This window comes from Budorcas taxicolor, chromosome 7 (genome assembly GCF_023091745.1).
Source record: "Budorcas taxicolor isolate Tak-1 chromosome 7, Takin1.1, whole genome shotgun sequence".
Taxonomy (NCBI): domain Eukaryota; kingdom Metazoa; phylum Chordata; class Mammalia; order Artiodactyla; family Bovidae; genus Budorcas; species Budorcas taxicolor.
In genome coordinates, this window is record NC_068916.1 from 56,736,812 (window position 1) to 56,761,264 (window position 24,453).

Sequence of the window (24,453 nt, forward strand, 5' to 3'; positions counted from 1 at the left end):
ACACATTTCCACTCTTTGAAAGATGTCCACTTTTCTCCGATCCTTGAATAGCTCCAAAGGTTTCCCAATACCATTAGAAAACCAAATCACAAAAGGCAAATTCAGCATCATGGAAACAGATAATAGAGCTTCATTCAAATATTTAAAACCTATATTCAAATTTATACTAGGTACTGAGAACAGAGAGCTGGGAATTACAAAGCATGGCATCTGCCAACAAGAGTCCAGGGATAGTCAACAGAGTCTTCATGACCCCTTGACATAATACCTCAGATTTCCAGCAACTGAACTCCTTTAATGGACTTATGGATTTGTTTACAAATGATTGCTGCTGCTGCTAAGTTGCTTCAGTCTTGTCCTACTCTGTGCAACCCCATAGACGGCAGCCCACCAGGCTCCCCTTACGGAAAAGCTCCTAAGACCTCCAAAGGGTTAAGAACAGATCAAATGAAAAGAGCACATCTCTAAAATGATAACTCCAATGAGTAAACCAATTTTATTGACAAAACTGTCTGTACACCTGTTTCATGATTTAATTTTAAATTTGAAAGACACTATCTTAGCCTGAGACAAACACTTGCTTGTTTGAAGGTAATTTATTTGGGAGCAAAGGTTAGGGATGAAAGAGTGATACAGGGAATGAAGGAGAGATGATACGAGGATGCATTATTGCATTAGCCACCCAATGAGTGAGTGGTACTCATGCCACAGAACCTTCTGAACATGCATCTTAGTCACTTCAGTCATGTCTGACTCTTTGCAGTTCATGGGGCTCCATGAACTGTAGCCCACCAGGCTCCTCTGTCCATGGAGTTCTCCAGGCAAGAATATTGGAGTGGTTGTTGTGCCCTCCTCCAGGGGATCTTCACGACCCAGGGAGCGAACCCTCACCTGTTATGTCTCCTGCATCTACAGGCGGTTTCTTTACAACTATCGCCACCTGGGAAGCCACTGAACCTTCTGAAGAGTCTTATGAAATCTCAAGACTTCTCACTCCAAAGGATGAGAGGAAGAAGCCTTTACCATAGACTCACCATTAGTGAAAGGTGGTCCACACTTTTGGATCATGCACTTGTGACTAGAGAACAAGTTCCTATGGTATCCCATATTGCAACATCAGAGAAGCTCTGGAGCGGGAAGCAGGAGGTACGTGGCAGGGTCCTGACAGTGCCAGGTAGCAACCACTTGAATCTGCAAAACTTCTTAGTATGAGATGTGAGGCAGAGAACAAAGTGACATTCAAGAGGTCTCCAACATAAAACTATTATCAACAGCCCAGATACATTTTTTTTTTTTCTGGCCACACCACAAGGCATGCAGGATCTTAGTTCTGGACCAAGGATCAAACCTACACCAGTTGCATTAGAAGCGTGGAGTCTTAACCACTGGACCACCAGGGAAGTCCCTGCTCAGACACAGTTTTTAAAAACATTATGCCATTCATTCATAAATTCACCCAAAAAACATTTATTAAGCATTAACCACATGCCAATGACTATGTTAAGTACAAGCGATAAAGTAGTTTGTCTATTATAAGTGCTTTGCTCTCTTGGAACTTGCAGTCTACTTGGGAGGAATCAAGGATTCAATAAATTATTACAAAAATTACTGAATTACAATTGTGATAACTGTCATGAAGCATAGGATGATAAAGTTTCTAGTAATGAGAATCAAGGAAGGCTTCCTGGAGGAAGCAGCATTTAAGCTAAAACTTGCAGAGGAGGAGGTGAAGAAAACAAAGTGTGGGAGTGTAACTAGAAGAGAGCAACTAGAAAGCAAGCTGCAGGCAGAAAGAAGAAATATGAACAAATACCCTATGGCAGAAAAACTTAACTATCCCGAGTGAAAAGAAAAATCCAGTGGGACTAAGTGGATGAGCGAAGGGGGAGACATGGGCGTAAGTCAATGACTGAGCAGGAACCATATCACGTCTGGCCTGACAGATCAGAAAAAAGATCTCGATTGTATCCTAAGGTCAATGGGAATCTACTGAGGGATATTGCACAGGGGAATATTTACGATCAGATTTAAAAAAAAAAAAAACATAAATCAAGGTATGCTTGTACATACAAGCAGCAGAAACTCGTAAATATCACACAGCAGGTATATTTAAAAAGAGCACAGTCTGTAATCAGTACATAATCGTACAAATATAAACAGGAGTGCTGATGGGGTGAGGGTGGTTGGTGGCCTGAGCCTGGAGTCTGGGAAGCCTTGCAGAGTTCACCTTTTTGTTTGTTTTGGAGGACGGCTTGTTCAGTTGATCTGACGCCAGGTTTGCATTTGGGTAAGCCAGGATGAAATCCCCATTGAAAACTCTTCCCCTGCTTCAGAAGCTTCAAAAGAAAATTTCTCCTCGAATTTCCACTAAGACTAACCTCGTAGGTGGGCGATAGTAGGGACCACCTACAGGGTGTGACCTGAAAGGTGCTAGAACACCACTCCTGTTCAGTGTAAACTTTCTCTGCCCCACATTAGTGTTGGAAATTCTACCATCACCATTTTATTCTGAAGAAATTATAATTGTTAAATATAGTAGCACTGGATCTATTCTGACTTCCTGAAAGGGAATGTTCTCAGGGATGGGAGAATCTGCAGATGGGGTAGGTTACAGGAGGCATCCATAATATTGTGTATGAATCTTCACATAACACTTAAGTAAACATACATGGTGTACTTAGGGCAAATACATAACTTTATAACACGGGGAACAATAATGATAAGGAATCTAGGCCCTGGGATTAGGCCAACCTAGATCACAACCTCTGTGACTTTGGGAAAGTTATAGCATCCGCCTTGAAGGGTGGTTGGCAGGAAAAGGAGATAGTCTGTTCAAAGGCTTTGCACTGCTCTGGGACATAAATGTTACATTACTGGTCCTTGTGCAAGCATGTGTGTGCCAGTGTGTGAAGGTGCCGATGTGGGTATGTAAGAGAGAGAGAGGATGTCCAAGAACAGGAGAGGGGAGCAGGTAGAGTTCCCACAGGAGTGGCCCTCTCTGCAGGGTGGAAGGACAGGGGCCGCTCACAGAGGAGGCAGATCAGCTTTACCAAGCGGCGACAGCAAAGGGTCTCAAATGGCAAGGGGCTTCCTGATAAGCACAAAATCTAAACTGGAAATTAATTGAAGGAGACAGGTAACAGAGTAAGGTGTGGTAGTGTTGAAGCTCAAAACACCCTCCATAAAAGGGAGAGGGGGAAAAAAAAAAGAAACTGATCTCTGAAACTGACACAGATCCAAACTAGGACTCTGCACCTGGGGGGAGATATGACTTCATCTGCTCCATCCCTAAGATCTCCCCTGTTTCGAACGTCAAGCATGCTTGCTTTTTCAGAACTGACACGGAAGAACTTTCTAAAACAAACAAATCACCACAATCTGTTTGCTTTCTGCCTGATAAGGAATTGTCAGTCTTATGTCTGAGAGAGAAGACACGCTCTCTAGTCCCAGCGCTGCCCCTAGCTTACTGGGCAACTTCAAGGAATCTCCCAACTTCAGGAATCTCTCAGCTGCCTCATCTGCCAAAGAGTTTGATCGGTCACTTTCGTCATTATCTCTTGACTTTCTGCTGTCTTAGATGAGGTCCAGCTCACCTCAACCATCTCTCCTCCTCTTAAAGCTGTATCACCACAGGACATGGTAGTGAAGGCCACAGATCACCTGCCTCTTGCTCACCGTGTCTCTTGGGATGACTTATTTAATGTCTCAGGTCTCTGTTCCCTTCTTCATAAAATGAGGGTAAGAGGCCAGTGTATCATTGGGCTGATAGAAGGATTATATGAGTTCATGACGATAAAATATTTACAACAGTACTTGGCACAGATAAGGGCTACACTACTCTGTTGTTAGGTATTAATGATGATTATTATTATTTACTTTATTGGATAACTTTGTAGTGTAGTGTTAAAGTGTTAAATGAAATATACTATTGATAAATCAAGAAATAGAAGTATAAGCATTATTTGGGGCTATAAAAGGCTCCAGTGAGTAGGATAAGGGAAGCTGGAATATCACTTTTTCTTTTTACCTTTTTAAATTTATTATTATTATTTGGACCATGCTACATAGCTTGGTGACTTGTGGGATTTTAGCTTCCCAACCAGGGGCCAAACCCAGCCCTTGGCAGAGAAAGTTCAGAATTCCAACCACTAGACCACCAGGTAATTTCTACTTTCCTTTTTTTTAAAGCCCTCCTGTCCTTTGATTTTTCAAGGATGTGTCTGGACTACCACAACACTGTTGTTTTGTTTCGTTTTTTTAATTTCATAAGTTTGAGCAAATAGATCGCTCAAGTCCGTCTCAAATCTCACAGTTCAAGGACTGGCTGATTTTATAGAGCAGTACTTTTTAGGTGACCAGTTTATCTTTGTGTTCACAGCTACCTTAATACGCTTGAACTTTTCAGGAAATCCTCATAAAGGTTTGAAATAAACACAATCACCTTGGCATGTTCATAACTTGAGTGTGTTTCAATTTCCGGGAAAGGACAGAAAATGAGGAAGGGGAAGTATAAACTTTGTAAATACTTAACCTTAGAGGAAATTGACTTGTATTTTACCCGCTTGTAATCTTTTCCCTGAAATCGACTCCCACAAAGGAGGGAACGATTGGTAGCGGACTGTGAGAGCGCAAAGGGCAGAACGGCGGTGAAAGCGTTAACCGGGCTGGGTAAGGCGATCCTTGAAATGAGTTAAGACTCGAGTTAAAGTTTTCAAAGCGGCAGCAGCAGCTCCAGGGGAAACGGAAGCCGGTGGAGGGAGCCTGGCGGAGCATCGAGGACAGTGCTGAGCTGAACTCAGACCCGGGTGGCAAGCTCAAGGTTAGTGGCCCCCACCCCGCACACCTCCGCGTGCTGACATCTTTGGAGCTGTCTCAGAAGGCCGGGCGCCTTCTCCCAGCCTGGCTTGTCCTGTCTGCCTGTCTCCACCAGTGGGGCCACTGGCTCGTGCCAACCCTCCCGCTAGCGTTCCCCTAAGCCCTGGAGCTGAGAGGGACCGGGACCTGTTCCCAAGCCACTTTCCTTAAGAGGGGGACTTCTAAGACACCCACAAGGAAACTGTTTCTGGAACAAGGATAATTTTCAGAATACACACACGCACGCGCGCGCGCGCACACACACACACACACACACACACACACACACACACACCCCTGTATTGGCTGCCCCATCTTGGTTCTTGCAGGCTGTGACCACAATCCCAAATTCCTATCTGCTTCAGTTGAAACAGAACAGTTGTCAAAGTAACAAAACAGGCTGTGCAACTTTATCTATGGGAGGGATAGTGTCTCTGAGGCTAAGATAATCAAGGTAAGAAGGCGGGAAAAAAAGAGGAACGAAAAGAAAGAAAAAACTTTCAAGCTCCACAGCCTGGAGTTGAGGCAAAACAATTTTTGAAAATTAGGTTCTCGTAGAAATTGTACATTGCTAGAACAAAATAAAGGGGGAAGATGTACTGTGAAGGACAGAATTCTACAACTACGGGAGATTCCCATACACTTATGTAAACAGCTTGTTATCAGTGTGATGCAGATAACAGATACACTTAAAGAAGAGAAAGAGAGAAAATAGCTTCAGGGAAATTACATCCTGAGGGGCCTTTCATTTGAGATCCAGACGGAGTGCTGGAAAGCTTCCTCCTTGGAGCCCCGGGTCAGTTCTGTCTCCCTTCTGTCGCCTTGCTCACGGAGAGGCAATGAGTAAGTTAGTCCGGCAAGCAGTCAGAAGCTGTATTAGCTGCTCCCTCGCGTCCTCCAGCAGGCAGGAGTCGAGGTCTCTACCTGCTAGCACTGAATCAGAATGAGTCATCTGAAACTTGGGTGCGGAAACAAAAGTCCCTGCGAACCGCCTTATGAGGCTCTGCCTCCTGTAGGTGGGATATACCTCTGAAGGCAATCACAATTTTTTCCGTCTTCCTTTCTCCTTCAGACAAGCGGGCATCCTGACGCTCTCAAGAAGCCCCGTCTCTGCCCCACTGGCTCAGCTGACCAGACCATGTGGACTCTGCCCCTCCAGGTCAGGACTGGAGTTTTAAAATAAAATGGATGACGTGACGTTACTTGATCTTCTGGAGTGTCCCGTGTGCCTTGAAAAGCTCGATGTCACCGCCAAAGTTCTCCCTTGCCAGCACACCTTCTGCAAGCCATGTCTCCAGAGGATTTTCAAGGCCCACAAGGAGCTGAGGTGCCCCGAGTGCAGGACCCTGGTGTTCTGCAGCATCGAGGCGCTGCCAGCCAACCTGCTGCTCGTGCGCCTCCTGGACGGCGTGCGGGCCGGACAGGGCTCGGGGAGAGGGGGGTCCTTCCGCCGGCCTGGCGTGCTGACCCCGCAGGACGGCAGGAGGAGCAGGACTCACCCCAGAGGTCCGCAGTGCAGTCCTTTCCGGCTGGTGCCTAACGTCAGAATCCACATGGATGGGGTAAGAAAGATCTCATCTGTTCCTTCGTGTTTCCTTGGAGGTTGGGTTTGTGCGCGCCAGCAGCTGGGGCTTCTCTTCTTTTAGCTCTGTTTCAAAGAGCCGCTGCCGAGGATTCCCTGAGGATAAGTTTCTGTGGGTGGTGATTGTCGTACTGAGACTCAGTGGAACCCTGAGCCTATCCAGTCCAATCAGGAACTCTTAAAATTCTTAAAGCTACCCAGGTCCTCCCTGCTTCTGGTCCAGAAGGTGGTAGAACATGGAAAGCCTTCTTGACTGTTTATTTATTTATGTGTTTATTTTTTACTGCACTGGGTCTTTCTTGTGGTGTGCAGGCTTCTCATTGCAGTGGCTGCTCTTGTTTGGAAGCACGGGCTTAGAGCCTGCGTCAGTAGTTGTGGTACACAGCCTAGTTACTACTGCCATGTGGGATCTTCCAGGACCAGGGATCCAACCCGTATTCCCTGAATTGGCAAGCGGATTCTGAACCACTGGACCACCTGGGAAGTCCTTTGATTATATTCTTGGTCTTTCATTTCTGCTGTTCTGAGGCCAAACCAGGGCATGGGAAATGCACAGAGGATGAGAAAAAGAAAAACAAATCCAACAGCTTGTCACTTTTGCAATCTCAGATAAGTTACTAAATGTCAGGTTTTGTTTGCATTTTACCCAAATCCATCTTTCCACTCCCAGTCATAAAGTGCCATGATGACAATGCTCGTTCACAATCACTCAAAGTTATCAAGACACTGGACGCACAAAGTTCGATCAGGAAGGAAGCATCTATGTGGGTGGAGTGATTGACAGGAAAGGCTGGGCTGTGAAGTACAACCGACATGTACAGGAGCCCCGAAGATGTGTCTTACTTTACAAAACGAATAAACCATACAGAAAATGCACATCAGAGCCTCTAGGTGAGCCACAGGAGATCACCCAGTAATGCATTTTGTGTTTGGACAACGTGAATCATCCTGTCCAGCCTTGTGGGCACATCCTCGGGACTTTATATGACCTGCCTGTGAGCCTCATTCTGGGAAGCTGGGGAAGGGGATAACTCAAGAGAAGATCATGGTCCTGTGGCTCCAGGAGGATTATTGGCTGTCATCCCCAGAGTCAGTGTGTCCAAGTGGGCATGGCACACCATGGGTGGGTGGTTGGCATACTCAGAAATTCTGTGAACTGCCACATAAAGCAAGCTTTAACCCTGGCAGTTAACCACGACTTTAACCATGACTCCCTGCTGTGAAGAGTAGCAGAGGGTGGGAGGGTCTTCCCCGGACTCCTTCCCAACGAAGGACAATAGGCTCGGGAGTGCATTCAGGACAAGTTTCCAAAATATTCTTCTCAACAGCCTATTACTCCTTGGGCTCCCTGCACCCTTAAGCCACCCATGCAGCAGGGTAGTGTGGAAACTTTCCAAAAGGAGAGCAGGAAGAAACCGGGCTTCAGGGAGATTTCTTCACAGCAGACTTTTTGTTGCCATTGTGTGAGAGCACATTCCACAAAAGGGCTTGGTGCCCTCCTTTAAGGCTCCTTGTTAGCCCTGGGTCTAGTCAACAATCAGAATCCACAGGCTTGGAAGAGGAGGGGTAGGGGCTCCAGCTTTCTCAGGCAGGCTGTGTTTACAGAGCATCAGGCTGAACCTCGGGTCAGCAGATCTCCCTTTGAATTCCTGAGACCCAGCAACCTCTCTCCTCCCTCACCCTGCAAAGTCCGACTTGCCTCCCTGCAGGGCGGAGTATCATCCATCACTCAGAGAGTGCTGGGAGACTGGGAGGAGGCAAGTCCCCTATGATCTTCGCATATTTTTGTGCATGCTTTCTTCTTTTTGATGTGGCTATGTTGCTAAGAAAAGGTAGCAACAGATGGATCCACAGCTACCTACTTCTTGAATCACAGCAAATTCCCAGGTCCCTCCTGGCAATGGGGAGCTACAGGAACTAGAGCTCTTATTCTCTTATAGGAATAAGAGACAGCCAGTAAGAACCTGCATGTCCCTGGAAGTCTTTCACGAGGACCCATCACTTCAGACCAAGGGGCGGGTGACGGGGTTGTGCCCATCCTCTGAGCTGCACTGGACCGAGTCCTGCCATGAGGCTAAAACAAACCAAGCCGTTGAGGGCACCTGCTTTCCAGCAGCACCTGGTTTAGTGAAGATGCTCTGTGAGAGGGCAGAGCCAGGGGCCACTCCACACCCTCACCCATTTCCTCCCTTTCCTGAGCCCACCTTTCTCCATGTGGCTCATTTCATACCTTTTGACTCTCTCAGTGGGGATGTGAACAAACTATTCCTGGATGTAAATACAGCTCCAATTCTGCATCCTGTTTTACTCCCCCCAGATCTAGCTGACTCTCCTGAAGTGTTAAAGCAATGGTGCATCCCTGGGTTCAGATAATTGCAGATTATCTGAGAGTCTACACACTGTTCTGAGAGGTGGAGGTGTGGCCTTACATCCTCAGTCAAACCCTCATCAAGATACTTGCCCTCTTGGCCTCAGTTTACCCAACCCAGTCAACTCTTAATAATATTTGCTACCCTTCTCCCTCCAGGATAGTGTAAACATTATCTTTAAAACATACTCATATCACTTTAGAAAACCTATGCTGGGTAAATGCAAAGCATCATCATTATCATTCATTTAAACTGACCATATGACTGTGGGCAAGCCACTTCAGCTTGCTGGGTCTCAATTTAAAATTCTGTAAAATGGGAAAATGTATTATAAGAGTGGAGAGCCATGGTGAGGCTTAACTAATGAGTGTTTTCAAGGCACTTTGAGATCCTTAGATGAAAGGCATTTGGAAGATCGTTATCATAGTAAACATTATTATTGACTGTTTATTGTGCCCTGTCGTGCATGAGACATTCTACAAAACACAGCAGGAGTGATAGTCCTTGCAGGAGAGTGTAATAGGTGTTATTATTGAACTTGAGTCTACAAAGAGTCCAGGCCAGTGTAAAAATAAGTATAAAGTACTCTACTAATCGGGCATAAACAACCTGTTGTCATGGGGTACCATTTTGCAAAATACCTCTTCCAGAGGACTCAGTGTTAAGGTGACAGTCTCAAAGAGTTCATTTAATTTCCTGTTCAGGAGCTTTTTAAGTCCACAGTCTGTTCTGCTCACCTTGCCTCATCTAAAAAACAAGCTCATTGAGATCTTTCTGTTGGCTCAAAGGGGTCTGGTACTTTCTGTGCTAGCCAGTATGCCAGGGTGGAACCAAGAGCCACACTTCATCGTGCCAACCCAAGAGAGAAAAACAAAAATAGTCCATTGTGCCTACCTGTCTAAAACCCTCCCAAGCCAGTTGTGTAAAAAGAAAACTTGAGAAATGGCTGTAGGTTTCTACAGCATGCAATTATTTCAAGCCAATAGGTAAGATCAACAGACTCCTGGAGGACCCATGTCAGTGCTGATGTCACTGGTTCTTATTCCTTCCCGTATTGTGGCCGAGCCAAAGGAACTTTGCAAGTCTTCGAGAAGATTATAGGCTTCTGAATTGCTGATCGCTCTTCCTCCTTCCTCCACTACCCTTTAATAATATTTCTGATTTAGAACAGGGAGGAAAGCAGTGAAGCTAAAAACTTGCAAAGTTAGGCATTGAAAAAGCCACAATTCGGATTCTGATTCTGCCTCTCGATAGTTGCATACTTTGGATGAACCTCAGGACCAGCCTCCAATTCCCCTTCTGAAACCTGGAGATAATAGCAGTACCTACCTCTGAGGGTTGTTCAGTCAGTTCAGTCACTCAGTCGTGTCCAACTCTTTGCGACCCCATGAATCGCAGCACGCCAGGCCTCCCTGTCCATCAACAACTCCCGGACTTCACTCAGACTCACGTCCATCGAGTCAGTGATGCCATCCAGCCGTCTCATCCTCGGTCATCCCCTTCCCCTCCTGCCCCCAATCCCTGCCAGCATCAGAGTCTTTTCCAATGAGTCAACTCTTCACATGAGGTGGCAAACTACTGGAGCTTCAGCTTTAGCATCATTCCTTCCAAAGAAATCCCAGGGCTGATCTCCTTCAGAATGGACTGGTTGGATCTCCTTGCAGTCCAAGGGACTCTCAAGAGTCTTCTCTAACACCACAGTTCAAACGCATCAATTCTTCGGTGCTCAGCCTTCTTCACAGTCCAACTCTCACATCCATACATGACCACAGGAAAAACCATAGCCTTGACTAGACGGACCTTAGTCGGCAAAGTAACGTCTCTGCTTTTGAATATGCTATCTAGGTTGGTCATAATTTTTCTTCCAAGGAGGAAGCATCTTTTAATTTCATGGCTGCAGTCACCATATGCAGTGATTTTGGAGCCCAGAAAAATAAAGTCTGACACTGTTTCCACTGTTTCCCCATCTATTTCCCATGAAGTGATGGGACCGGATGCCATGATCTTCGTTTTCTGAATGTTGAGCTTTAAGCCAACTTTTTCACTCTCCACTTTCACTTTCATCAAGAGGCTTTTTAGCTCCTCTTCACTTTCTGCCATAAGGGTGGTGTCATCTGTGTATCTGAGGTGATTGATATTTCTCCCAGAAATCTCAATTCCAGCTTGTGTTTCTTCCAGTCCAGCGTTTCTCACGATGTACTCTGCATAGAAGTTAAATAAGCAGGGTGACAATATACAGCCTTGACGTACTCCTTTTCCTATTTGGAACCAGTCTGTTGTTCCATGTCCAGTTCTAACTGTTGCTTCCTGATCTGCATACAGATTTCTCAAGAGGCAGGTCAGGTGGTCTGATATTCCCATCTCTTTCAGAATTTTCCACAGTTTATTGTGATCCACACAATCAAAGGCTTTGGCTGAGGGTTTTTGGGGAGAAATAAATGAGACAATTCATGTCACTTAGCTTGCAGCACCATGACTGGTTCATATTATGTGCTCAATAAATTTTAGCTGGTATTGTTATTGTTATTAAAGCAACTCGAGACTTTCCACACTAAATTATGCACCATCTCCTGTTAATCAAGTGTCCCCCAGAGACGGTCTTTGGTACCCTGATTTTTGGTTGGTATGTGTGTCTCCAAAGGATGTGAGGCCATAATTCAGGTGTGTGATTCCTCCCAGCATGAGCTGGCTTGGTAGCTCATTTCCAAGACCCTTTAGGAGCTAGGAATGGATTCTAGGAGAAAACAATACTTGCCAGCTTCTCTTCTGCAAATGGCGAGCTCAGCAAAACACCATACACAGAGCAGCAACCTGGTCCAGCTTCCCAGCATTGCCAACGCCTCCTCAGCATCTGTCTTTCCTTTCCCCTGCATCTTTCTATCCCCAACACAAATGTCGCCGTCCTGGGTCTTGCAGGGCCAGACTCTCTCCCTTCTTTGTTAAACATCATGCCAACCACACACATTCCTATCTTGCTCACCCTACCTCAGCGAGAACACACCTGCCACCTCCAGCACACAGACCAGGTGGCTGTGTCCTAGAAACTTCTTCAGCTGGTGTGGCAAGCAGCTGAGATGGAAAAATGAGGTCAAAGGCACAGGGGGGAACTGAGGCTGGGGAGAAAACAAAGGGCATCCAGGCCCTTTCCTGGGTCTCAGCTGCTGTGTCCTACAGCAGTGCTGGGACACACATGGTCATCTCTGCTAAATTTGCAAGGCAGTTAAAACCATCCTAAGCCCCTGAAGATAGCAGGCAGATGGCACTGGGTCAGCGAGGCCTGGATGTGGCAAGTGGAGGAGCCAAGTTTGAGAAGTCAGGAGACCCAGATAGTTCTCCGGCTCCTCCCACATTTGCAAACCTTTTACAAAACCATATGGTTCCAAACTGACTTGACCCCCAACCTCTGTCAATATACCACCTTCTTAGTTACAGTCCTCCCCATTTCACTGATTACTGTTTAAGGACTGTGGTCAAACAGAGCTGAGTTTGTGCTAGTATTCAATTAGTTTTGAGTTGTGAGGCCTCAAGCAAATCACTTAACCTCTCTGATCCCCAGTTTCCATATTTGTGCAATGGTGATATTAACGGTGTACATATGTCATAAGGCTACAATGAGATGATGTATGTAAAATGCTTAGTATACTATGGTGAATGTTAAATAACAAAATGGTAACAATAAAGGACAAAGTTTGGAGCACTGGATTTGGAGCTCTTTGTACCCACACATAAACATACAGAGACCTCTGTTCAAAAATTAAGCGAAGGGGATAACAAAAGAAAAAGGGGTTCGTGAAAAGACAAAACTAGGGACTTCCCTGGCGGTCCGATCGTTAAGACTCCATGCTCCCAATGCAGGTGGCCTGGGTTCGATCCCTGGTTGGAGAACTAAGATCCCACATGCCAAGTGGTGTAGCCCAAAAGCAAAGGGACAAAACTACAGTGATGAAAAAGTGTGGTTTTCAGTGGTGACCAGGGGTTATGGGTTGGGAGAAGATTTATAAAGGATAGCGTGAGGGAGTTTTATGGGATGAAGGGACTATCCTGTATCCTGTTTGTGGTGACAGTTAAATGAATCTATATATGTGTTAACATTCATATGAATATATGCCAGGAGGGGAAAAAGTCAATTTTACTGTATGCCAATGTTTAAAATAATATTTTTAAAAATGAAAGGAAGCTCTTGTACATTTCTTTGAGTCTCTACATGATTTTCACCTGGCCTGCTCTGATGTCCCTTCGTGTCTGTGTATATTGGGTCAGTGCTATTGTGGAGAAGGATTTTGCCATCATTTAAGCAATCAGGGTAATTCCTGTGGGTGGGCTTCTCTCTGTTCTAGCAAACTATTCTATTAACTGCTTCAGTTTTCTCATCAGTTAGAGGTATCCGGCCAGTAGACAAACAGCAGTGCATCCCCTGGTGGAGATGGCCCAAGCAGATGGCTGGGGCGGAAGGTTCTCCTTACTCAACCTCAATTATCCATCATGTGCAGTGGGGCGTGTCACCTAAGGGATTAGGCAGTGCATACTTTGTGTTGTTTCGATGCCTCTTAGGAAAGGTTGTCTGCCCACGTGTCCCTTCATACTATGAAGACAGTATGGAACAAGGGAAAGTGCTTGTTCAGCCCTTGACACGCAAACAGCATCCCCATCTATCTCATTCCAGATGCCACTGCATAGCTTTTGGCTGAGCAGGGACCAGCTCATATATGGTTCTCTTCGATCTCAATATCTTCCCCCTTTTTCATTTATTTAATTTAGTTTATTTTTATTATTTTATTTTGACTGCTCTGGGTCTTTGTTGAGGTGTGCAGGCCCTTCATTGGGCACACAGGATTTCTCTAAGTTGCATCGCACAGGGGCTTTTTTTGCTATAGAGCATGGGCTCTAGAACACCTAGGCTCAGTAGCTGTGGTGCTCAGGCTTAGTTGCCCTGTGGCATATGGGATTTTAGTTCCTGGACCAAGGATCAAACCTGTGTCCCCTGCATTGGAAAGCAGATTTTCAACCACTGGACCACCAGGGAAGTTCCTCTTTCTCATTTTCAAATCTATGCTTATGTCTTAGATCTGTCTTTGACAAACTGTATTATGCAAGTGATTAATGGAGGTTCCATAAAGCTCCAGAGTCAAAGAAACCTGAGGTTGAAACAGAGTTAAACCTTTTATCTTTGCTGCAGGACTTTTCCGTCCTTTTAGTGCTAAAGAATGGTGAATCTCCAAGGAGCAGACAATGATAAGAAATGTTTCCCAAATTCCTGTGACAGTGGTAACCCTAAGACTTTTATTAGTGCCTTGAGTTATATTAATTGTCCACAGAACAAATTTTGGGAAATGTTGTCTTGTACTAATGCAGAGATAGCTGAGCCCTCAAAGAAAATCCCTATTATAATTAGAGACTATTGATGCATTCCAAGAAGAGTTGTAGGCAAGTTTTTGTCGTTAGAAGATATTTTTGGAAAACTGTTTGTTTGAAACTTGCTACCACCAGTTTCTGCAGTATTTATTTAGCTCCTATCATTTTATTTTTTGGTCATGACACACATTATATGGAGTCTTAGTTCACCCACCAGGGATCAAACCCACATCCCTTGCATTGGAAGTACAGAATCTTAACTACTGGACCATCAACGAAGTCCCCTAGCTTCTGTCAGTAGTCAGCCATAGGTACTTTGGGAATCTACACAAGAAAGTAAAGATTCTACCTTCCCAGTGCTTACTGTCTGATGGTCAGTTCAGTTCAGTTCAGTCACTCACTCATGTCCGACTCTTTGCGACCCCATGAATCGCAGCACGCCAGGCTTCCCTGTCCATCACCAACTCCCGGAGTTCACTCAGACTCACGTCCATCGAGTCAGTGATGCCATCCAGCCATCTCATCCTCTGTCATCCCCTCTTCCTCCTGCCCCCAATCCCTCCCAGCATCAGAGTCTTTTCCAATGAGTCAACTCTTTGCATGAGGTGGCCAAAGTACTGGAGTTTCAGCTTCAGCATCATTCCCTCCAAAGAAAAAACCAACTAATTAGATACATGTATTAAGCATATGTGTATAAATATATACATACATATCCCTGATTCAAAGATATTATCTATTATAAGATACATTATTTAGTTATAGCCATAAAGGGAATTTAAAAAGCACTACTATATTAGATGTTCACTGTAAGATACATCCAATTTTAGAAATGTTAAGATATGAAAAAAGGACTGTCTTACTGAAGAGTACATATTGTCTGATTCCATTTATATAAAATTCCAGAAATGGCAAACTATAGTGCTTTTTGGGTAATGCAAATGTTTTATGTGGTGTTATATAGGTTTGTCTAAATTCATCAAATCATACACTTAAAAAGAGTACATTTTTGGTGTATATATATATAACCGAATAAAGTGATTAAGACAAAGAAGTCAGACTCAAAAGATATTGGTTTATGAAAATGTCAGATGAGGAGGTGGTTCAGGTTAAGGGAAAGAAACATCCTTTAAAAAATATGGACATTTTAATGGTAGGAAGGACACAGTCAGAGAATGAAAAGGCAGGGTCTAGTCTGGGCACGTGAGGGCTATGGAAGATGGGATATCTTGAACAGAATGGAAGTTGGAAGAGAGGGAGAAAAAGGTGGAGAGGAGTTGGCATGACTGGTTATCTGCTTCAAAACCACCACTAGGAAGGCACATGTCAGTTACTCTGTAATTAAGTCTCTCTGTGTCTGCTTCCACATAATCACGTGGCCTATGGGTTGTATCTACCTGATGGATTCAGAGCAGCCAAACAAGATATCTCTGCTCTGAAGAGATGGCCAAGCTCCCTGGGTAAACTGAGGAGCAGTTCCCACTTCACTGGCAGACGGACCACTCTTTTTCATTGAAATGGTCAGGTTACCTGATAACCCCAGCATGCAGGAGCACTGGCCAGCACATCCGCAGCAATGGGGGAGCACAGGGCAGGGAAAGACAAGTCTATTCGTCATGAGCTGCTTCCTGCAACTTGGGTCTGTGTCAGCCGCCAGGGTCACACTGCTCCCGATGCCTGGCTCAGAAGCCAGGGCATTCAACAGACTGCTTCTAGGTGCCTGCTATGTGCCAGGCTCCATCTTGAAAGCTCACACCATTGAAAGTTCACAGCAGGAATGCTCATGGGCTCAGAGTCCAGGACTCAAATAGCAGCTGAGTTCACTTTAGATCTCTGCCATTTTTCCAATATTTTATCCAAGCACCAGCACAACAGGCAACTTGTCCTGGTCTGGGTCTCAGTACCATGCTTGGAGCACATACCTACAGCCTGGCCCAGATTAGGAACCCTCAAATGTTTTTTGAATTAATGAATGAACACATTCATGTTTTTGGTAGACTTTATGGAGTCATGGAATAATAACCCCTCATAATATGGAAATGAACTCTTCCTGAATTGAGCCATGACAAAGCTCTATGAGGAATGAGCAGCATATTATATTAGGCATAAAGCCACGTGGTGGATGAAATATTCTGGAGGTGAATCACCTTATTAAATACCTTTGGGGTGACGGACAGACCATACCGCGCAGAAAACATAGTGGGCCAAGTTCAAAGCCACTTAGCTCATGAATTGTTAACCCTAAGAAGAGAGGAAATGTGTTTCCATATATGACCAAATTCCTGTATTGGAATCCACAAATGCTATGTACTGCTCTGATGGTGGGAAAAATATTCATAGTGAGTTAATTTATACTTAGCCCCAGTGACAGAAAGGACGGAGCATCAGAAGAATTTGCCAGTGAGTAATGTACTAAATTGGCCTGGCCTCCTCCATGAGGGAAGCAGCATTTCAGGTAGGAACACGGCTCCTGCACCTCTCAGGCTGACAAACCTATGTCACACATGTGTATAATATAGAGAACATAAAACTGGCATCTTTAGCATTTTTGTGTGTATAGGGCATCACATTAAGGATATTTATGTTGTTGTGCACCCGTCACCACTATCCATCTGTCTCCAGAAATTTTCATCATCCCATACTGAAACTCGGTACCAGTTAATAGCTCCTCATTGCCTCCTGGTGTGTATGTGTGTGTGTGTGTGTGTGTGTGTGTGTGTGTGTGTGTAGATAGATAGACAAATAGATATTCACATGTATATTTTTAAACTTCTTTGTGGGTAAGAGGAATAAGTCTTTTAATGTCATTTTTAAATATCTATTCTAGTTTTCTGCTGCTTCTGACCTTAGACTTCCAATGAGATAAGCAAACAAGATAATGCTGTGATTCAGAACCAAGGCTCTCCATTCATGTGTGCTGGCTGTATGCTTCTGGTCAAGTCGTTTAGTAGCTCTGAGCATCATTGTTACAAGATGACAATAGGAAACTTAGCTCCTGGGGTTCTTGGGAGGATTCAAGAAGGCAGTTCCTGGAAAGTGCTTAGCACAGGGTCTGGACGAGGTGAGCTCCTAGTAAGGGTGAGCTGTCTGCTTGCACTCACCCAGGCAGGTTAGCTTGTAAAGCACTACCACGCTTATTGCGGTCAGCCTGCTGTTTTACTGCATTGAAGACATGGGGGTCACAGTGATCGTGGCTTCATTTGGAGGATAAGTCAAGACAATTCTTGTAAAGTTCTTAGCACAGGGCGTGACACATACTACTTCCTGATAATAATTGTGAGGCATTATTATTATTTCCTATGCCTCATTCAATCAGCAAGCATATACAGGATGCCTTTTATGAGTAAGACCCAATGCCAGGCTCTAGTGAAGAACAAAAGCAAATAATATATGATTCTTATTAACATGTACACATGGAAGAGACCCAGGAAAACTGAGTAATTCACCAAAATGGCTGAAACCCTGCCTTAAAGAGCTCATGGACTTTTGGGAGGCAGCCACTTGAGGTAATAATTACGAGGCAGGTAATAAGTGTTAAAACAAAGGACTTACTGTGTCAGGCACTGGGTAAAGCACTCTTTACTACAGAATCTACAGAATCTCATTTAACTCTACAAATCTGAGATGACTGCTACCATTTTGTCTACTTCACACACACGAGGTTTGTGCTCAAGAAGAGTTCATATAAGAAAACACAATGGGAGGAAATGACTGCAGATCAAAACTGAGCAATCCTGTGTTTGTGTTCAGGGCAGTTGTTAAGGTTGCATTTTATTTTATTTTTTTAATGCAGCGTGTTGTCTAGTCACTCAGTCATGTCTGACTCTTTGCAGTCCCATGCACTGTAGCCCACCGGGCTCCTCTGTCCATGGGACTCTCCAGGCAAGAATACTGGAGTGGGTTGCCATTCCCTTCTCCAGGGGATCTTCCTGACCCAGGGATAAACCCGCATCTTTTGCATTGGCAGGCGGATTCTTTACCACTGAGCCACCAGGGAAGACCTAAATGTAGCTGGTCTTTTGTTTCTTTTTAATTTTTTTTATTTATTTATTTGGCTGCACTGGGTCTTAGTTGTGGCACCTGGGGTTTTTAGCTGCTGCATGTGAACACTTTAGATGTGGTATGTGGGGTCTAGTTCCCTGACCAGGGATTGAACTCCAGACCCTGCATTGGGAGTATGGAGTCTTAGCCACTGGACCACCAGGGAAGTCCCTGCAGCTACTCTTATTCTTGACCATTCACAGCAACCCATGACACTGAGGACAGCAAAGCTCAAAATACACTAAGAGGCTTGTACACTGGGTGGGGAGTCCTGGCATCATGGTCCCCACACCGCTGGTTTGAAAAAATATGCCTTTTGGCTGCCATTCACACTCACAACATGGAAAGCCAAGAGGATTGATGAGAGAGCTTGGATTATTCACTGTTAACCTTCCCTGAGAAGCTAAGGAGAAATAAGGCAAATATTTCCCAGGGTGCCTGATGCAAACCACCCCCGTTTAAGGTTATCAGCCACCTGCCAGTGTTGGAGAAGGCAAGTGTGGAACCACTTGCCTAACTGGGAAATTGGTCCACATAGCCACATAGCTGCAGCCCATCTCAGTGTCCCTTTCACTCCTCCAGGAAGTCAGGCCTCTGTCCCAAGTCCCAAGCCAGTCGGCCACGGGTTCCTCCTCAGGCTCTCAGAGGCTACCCTCCAGCCTCCCAGCATATGTAAGCTCCTGAGGTTAAGGGGGTGTCTTATCTTCTCTGTACCCAGCAGAGTGCCTGAAATGCAACCAGCATTCAATATATATTGAAGTACTGAATGCATAGTGTTGGTGATAATGCAAGAAACTGCAGTTAGATTCAGCATCTTCAAGGCCCTGGTGTTTTCCCCTGAGACAAGAGGAAAGGAGACATCCCCTCTATCTCATCCCCTGTATCCCTTTCAGCCCCTGTCTTGTTGACCAGGGTGTTTCCTGACTCAAGGCCAGGTGTGTTAGGAATGGCACATAAGTGCTTGCAGGGGATTCAGAGGTGAAAAAAAGAAGTCAGACCAGTATGGAGCTAGATAGAGAGAATACCACAACTGGCAAGTGCATTCCTCTGAGTAGGTTCCCCTGGTTTTGCAGAATTAAGGATGATATCGCCACACACATAGGAGTATTTTAATTGGTTGCCAAGGCAATGCAGCAGAGTCAGTGGGCATGAAGCAGGAATAGATCTCTGCAGAGCTGTGCTCAGATTGGGTGCTTGGCTGTGACATTAACGAGCTGCCTAGATAGGAGAATGGCAGGGCTGCCATAAATCTTATTTGGGGCTTTTCTTCAGTATATGGAAATGGCAGAGAAAGGGAGGGGCAAAAGAGAAAACTTCTCTTTCTGGCCCTCTGGAGAAGCAGGAGAGGTAATCTTCTGGATTTCAAGTTTCTCCTCGGAGTGGTGAACTTTTGTGGATGAGGGAAATCTAAGGAGATTTGGTTGCATGCTGGAAGGAAGAAGGAATAGGATGATTGAAGAACAGAAGGAGATGGCAGTGTTTTCTTCTTCTTGAGAGATCATAAAAAGGGCCCAGGATGCAGGGGCCTGTATTTTCACAAAAGGAACACTTTCCATCTACTCCTTTTACTTCCCTTTGCATGAGCAAGGAAAAGAATTTGCTATTAAATACATTTCTTTTGGGGGCTTCCCAGGTGGTGCTAGAGGTAAAATACCCGCCTGCAAATACAGGAGACATAAAAGACACAAGTTCGATCCCTGGTTGGGAAGATCCCTGGGGAAGGCATGGCAACCCACTCCAGCATTCTTGCCTGGGAAATCCCAGGCACAGAGGAGCCTGGCTGCCTACAGCCCATGGAGTCACAAAGAGTCAGACATGACTGAAGTGCTTAGCATGCATGCATGTTTCTATTTATTTTTTCATTTTCTTAAGTTTTTGAATAACTTAAGTTTTTTTTTTAATTCACAATCATAGAACTTTGCGGTTGAGACAGGTCCTGGGTTTTCTAACTTCTCTGTTTTACTTGCTGTCCCACAACCTAGAGAATCAGGCAAATTTCATCACATGGAATGCTCGTCCTGATGGCCTGGGCAAGGAGGGTGGGACCAAAAGAGAGAGAAGCCAGAGGGGGAGGTGGACATTGCTCATCAGCACCTTAATAACTATGACCATCACACACCACACACCGTGTGCAAGACACTGTGAAGTAAGTATGGTTTTCTTGAATTCTCCCAACAACCTCTGGAGGTCCATGATGCTTTCTCATTTTACGGATGAAAGAAGAGGCAGGATTTGAACCAGGTTTGCCTACATCCAACGGCTGGGCTCTTAACAAGATCAGTTAGGGTGTCCAGAACAAGCATGGTGCTCCCTTGGGCACCCCAGGGAGCCCTACGCCATCTGCCATTGCCGGTCACTTTCTGTTGGCACCAACACCACCATTCTAAAGTGGTTGACAGACTTCCAGAGTACGAGGTGATCTCTAACCAATCCAGCTCCATGTGCATGATAAGCTGTGTCTTAACTGGATGCCACTTGGTCATAAATTGAAGGGTTTAAGTAGCAGAAGGGAGTCTAAGTGGGGGAATAGAGAGGGAGACCAGAGAGGGGGAAATGGAGTCAGAGAAAAGAGAAAGGTAGGGATAGAGAAAGGCAGAACAGACGCATGGGAGATGTAGACGGGGCAACAAAAACCAGGGAGGAAGGAGGAGGAAAGGGAGAAGTTGATCAAGGGAACAAGTGTGTGGGAGTAGTGGGGGTGGGAGGAGCAACCTTGGGGAGATGTGTTATCAGGAGACATGTCAGGTTTTGATCCAAAGCTGGTCTGCTTTTCTCAAAGTTAAATAGAGTTAGAACAAAATATTTATGCTCCATTCCTTTCAGAAACCTGTCATCAGGACAGGCAAAATGGTCTATTATAGATAAGGAAAAATAGAGCCTGAAATTCAGGAAAGTCAGCTTTTAATCCTGGCTTAGCTGAGAACCAGCCCTGTGACATGAAATGCATCCGAGTGCTTACTAAATGTTAGCAGTTACTATGGGTAAAGAAAAAGTCAGATTCTCTGAGTCTCTGAATTCCACTGTATCAGAGATTTTACAGAATATGGAAATGATTCAGAAGTATTTGAATTTGTGTTTTAAAGGAAAAGATGCATAAATTTCTCCCTTTTCAAGGCTTCTCTGGTGGTTCAGTGGTGAAGAATTCACCTGCTGATGCAGGAGGTGCAGGTTCAATCCCTGGCTCAGGAAGATCCCCTGGAGAAAGAAATGGCAATCCACTCCAATATTGTTGCCTGGGAAATCCCATGGACAGAGGAGCCTGGAAGGCTACAGTCTGTGGGGTTGCAAAAGAGTTGGACACAACTTACACATTGTTGCAAGTGGCAAAATTTCATTCTTTTTCATGGCTGAATAATATTCCATTGTATATATGTATACCACATCTTCTTCATTCATTCACCTGTTGATGGGCACTTGGGTTGCTTCCGTATCTTGGCAAGTGTAAATAGTGCTGCTAGGAATATTGGGGTGCATGTATCTTTTCAAATTACAGGTTTGGGTATTTTTCACATGTATGCCCAGGAATGGAATTGTTGCATCTTGTGGTAGTTCTATCTTCAGGTTCTTGAGGAACCTCCACACTATTCTCCACAGTGGCTACACAAATTTACATTCCTACGTGTTGGTGGTTTTTGTTATTGTTTAGTATTAGTATTGCCCCTGTTTTTGCATAGTTGTCCATCTTATTCTACTGGGAGCACCTGGTCCAGGATCCAGTTGCCTTTTGCTCAAACTATCTAAAAAGTAAGCAGTTCTGTCTTATGAAAGATCTCTGAAGTATCTCCACACTGGAATTTCAGGAAGCAATGACACAGTCTTAGAGAATGTCTCTTGAGATCTCTTCCAGTAAAGAGCCTCCAGCTGTAATAAACCTTGCTAAATCAATACTGTAACAGGAATGCTACTCTTGAAAGCACTATGGAAGACAAATATTTTTTATTCTGTACATTTGGGAAGAAACATGTAACATTATGTGGGTGCAAGATATGTGTGTTAGTCGCTCAGTTGTGTCCGACTCTTTGCAACCCCATGGACTGTAGCTGTCCAGGCTCCTCTGTCCATGGAATTCTCCAGGCAAGGATACTAGAGTAGGTTGCCATTCCCTTCTCCAGGGGATCTTCCTGACCCAGGAATCAAACCTGGGTCTCTTGCATCGCAGGCAGATTCCTTACCATCTGAGCCACCAAGGAAGCAAGGTAGGTTAGTGGTATAAACTAAACTCAATGAAAGGAAAAAATGCTACATTGCAGTAGTAGTACCACTAGTAGGTACTCATTACACAATTATATATTGGGTGTTCTCACTATGTACCAGGCAGAAAACTAGACCACAGGATATAACCATGAACAGACAGACATAAAATGTACACTCTACTGGGATCGATAAAAGAACAAAAAAGCCATGGTCTTAGTTGGGTTCCCCCAGGAATCAGACTCTGACACAAGAGTTAAGTGCTCGTAGATCATTTGGGATGTGTGAGGACATTGATCAGGGCGTGGGGACCTCATACAGGAAAGGGAGGTGACTAGCTAAGGTGTGTTTTGAAGCCACTCACCACAATGGGTTACTGATGCTTAACCCTTTGGAAAAACTGTGGGAAACAGTGTAAAACTCAGATCTTAGAATTATTGTGGCCAAGAGGTGAGAGATCTGGGGCATTTAAACCCCTATACCTGTCAGTCATTGGTTAAGAGCTACTCCAAGGGGCACAGTATGTTCTAGAAGCTCAAAGGAAGTCTTCCAACAGAACTGCAGGTGCTGGCTATTGGAAATGAAGCTGAATTGCAGAGAAATGGGAATGGGACCTGAGAAGATAAAGGCAGAGCACTAACTGTGTCACTTACATACACACGAAACAACCAAAATAATCACAAATTGTGCTAAGTGTCTGCTGTATAAACTAACTTTTATCTATACAAGGATATGAAATAGAGGATGAAAGGGAAGATCCTTGATCAGGGGAGGCATTTGTGTGGAGATCTGAGTGATGAGAAGGGAGCTCTGTGATGAGGCGAGGATGGGTTCTGGTGATGGAGGACATTATGAGCCTGATCCCAGAAGGAACTCGCTGAGTTTGGGGAACTGACCGAACACCCACTTGGCTAAGGGATGATAAGCAGTGAGGTGAGAGGCATAAGAAAAGGTTGCAAGGGAAGGTCTATAGGGACCAAAAAGCCATGGTCAAGCAGATGGATCTTGGATCCTGGATACAATGAGAAAGACTAAACCAGGGACACCATCTGACCTGATTTTCAATTTAATATATTACTTTGGCTCTTGGGTGGGAAGTGAATTTCTGGGGAACAAGAATAGAAGTATTGGGTTGACCAAAAAGTTCATTTAGGATTTTCTGTATAATGTTATGGAGGAAGCCAAGTGAACTTTTTTAGCCAATTGAATAGAAGATCAATTTCAAGTCTTCTGGATGTGTGACCTGGACTAAGATGGTATGTTTGATGGAGAGAAGTGGATGGGTTTGATAATACACTTGGAAGTAGAAACAATGGAACTTGATGGATTTGGGCATGCAAACTGGACCCTTGATGTGTCACTAACCTCACTGAAAACTCACTATGTGAAGCACTTCCATTTAATTCTTGCAACTTCTGTGTGAGACAGATACCATTTACCTTCATCCCATTTTACAGGTAGGGAGACTGAGGCTCAGAAAGAATGATTTACTTAGGGTCTCACAGAGATCAAGAGACAAAGCTGGGTGTAGTCATGTGAAAGTGAAGTCGCTCAGTCGTGTCCGACTCTTTGTGACCCCATGGACTGTAGCCTACCAGGCTCCTCCATCCGTGGGATTCTCCAGGCAAGAGTACTGGAGTGGGTTGCCATTTCCTTCTCCAGGAGATCTTCCCAACCCAGGAATCGAACCAGGGTCTCCCGCATTGCAAGCAGACGCTTTACCATCTGAGCCACCAGGGAAGACGGATGTAGTCATAGCTGGTGACTTTAAGATGCTCTACTGTCACATAACAAACCCCTCTCCCAACAACACAAGAGAATACTCTACACATGGACATCGCCAGATGGTCAACACTGAAATCAGATTGATTATATTCTTTGCAGCCAAAGATGGAGAAGCTCTATACAGTCAGCAAAAACAAGACTGGGAGCTGGCTATGGCTCAGATCATGAACTCCTTATGGCCAAATTTAGACTGAAATTGAAGAAGTGGAGAAAACCACTAGACTATTCAGGTATGATCTAAATCAAATCCATTATGACTATACAGTGGAGGTAAGAAATAGA

General features: G+C 44.7%; 1 protein-coding gene across 1 annotated transcript in view; it reads left to right on the forward strand.

Moving 5' to 3' along the window:
• The first annotated feature begins 4,722 nt into the window (after positions 1 to 4,722).
• Positions 4,723 to 24,453, forward strand: part of SH3RF2 (SH3 domain containing ring finger 2) — a 131,143-nt gene continuing 111,412 nt past the window's right edge. The window contains exons 1-2 of the mRNA XM_052643910.1: positions 4,723 to 4,819; positions 5,927 to 6,416. Of these exons, the coding sequence (XP_052499870.1) occupies positions 6,039 to 6,416 (378 nt within the window). The 5' untranslated portion in view covers positions 4,723 to 4,819; positions 5,927 to 6,038. The remainder of the gene's footprint in view (positions 4,820 to 5,926; positions 6,417 to 24,453) is intronic.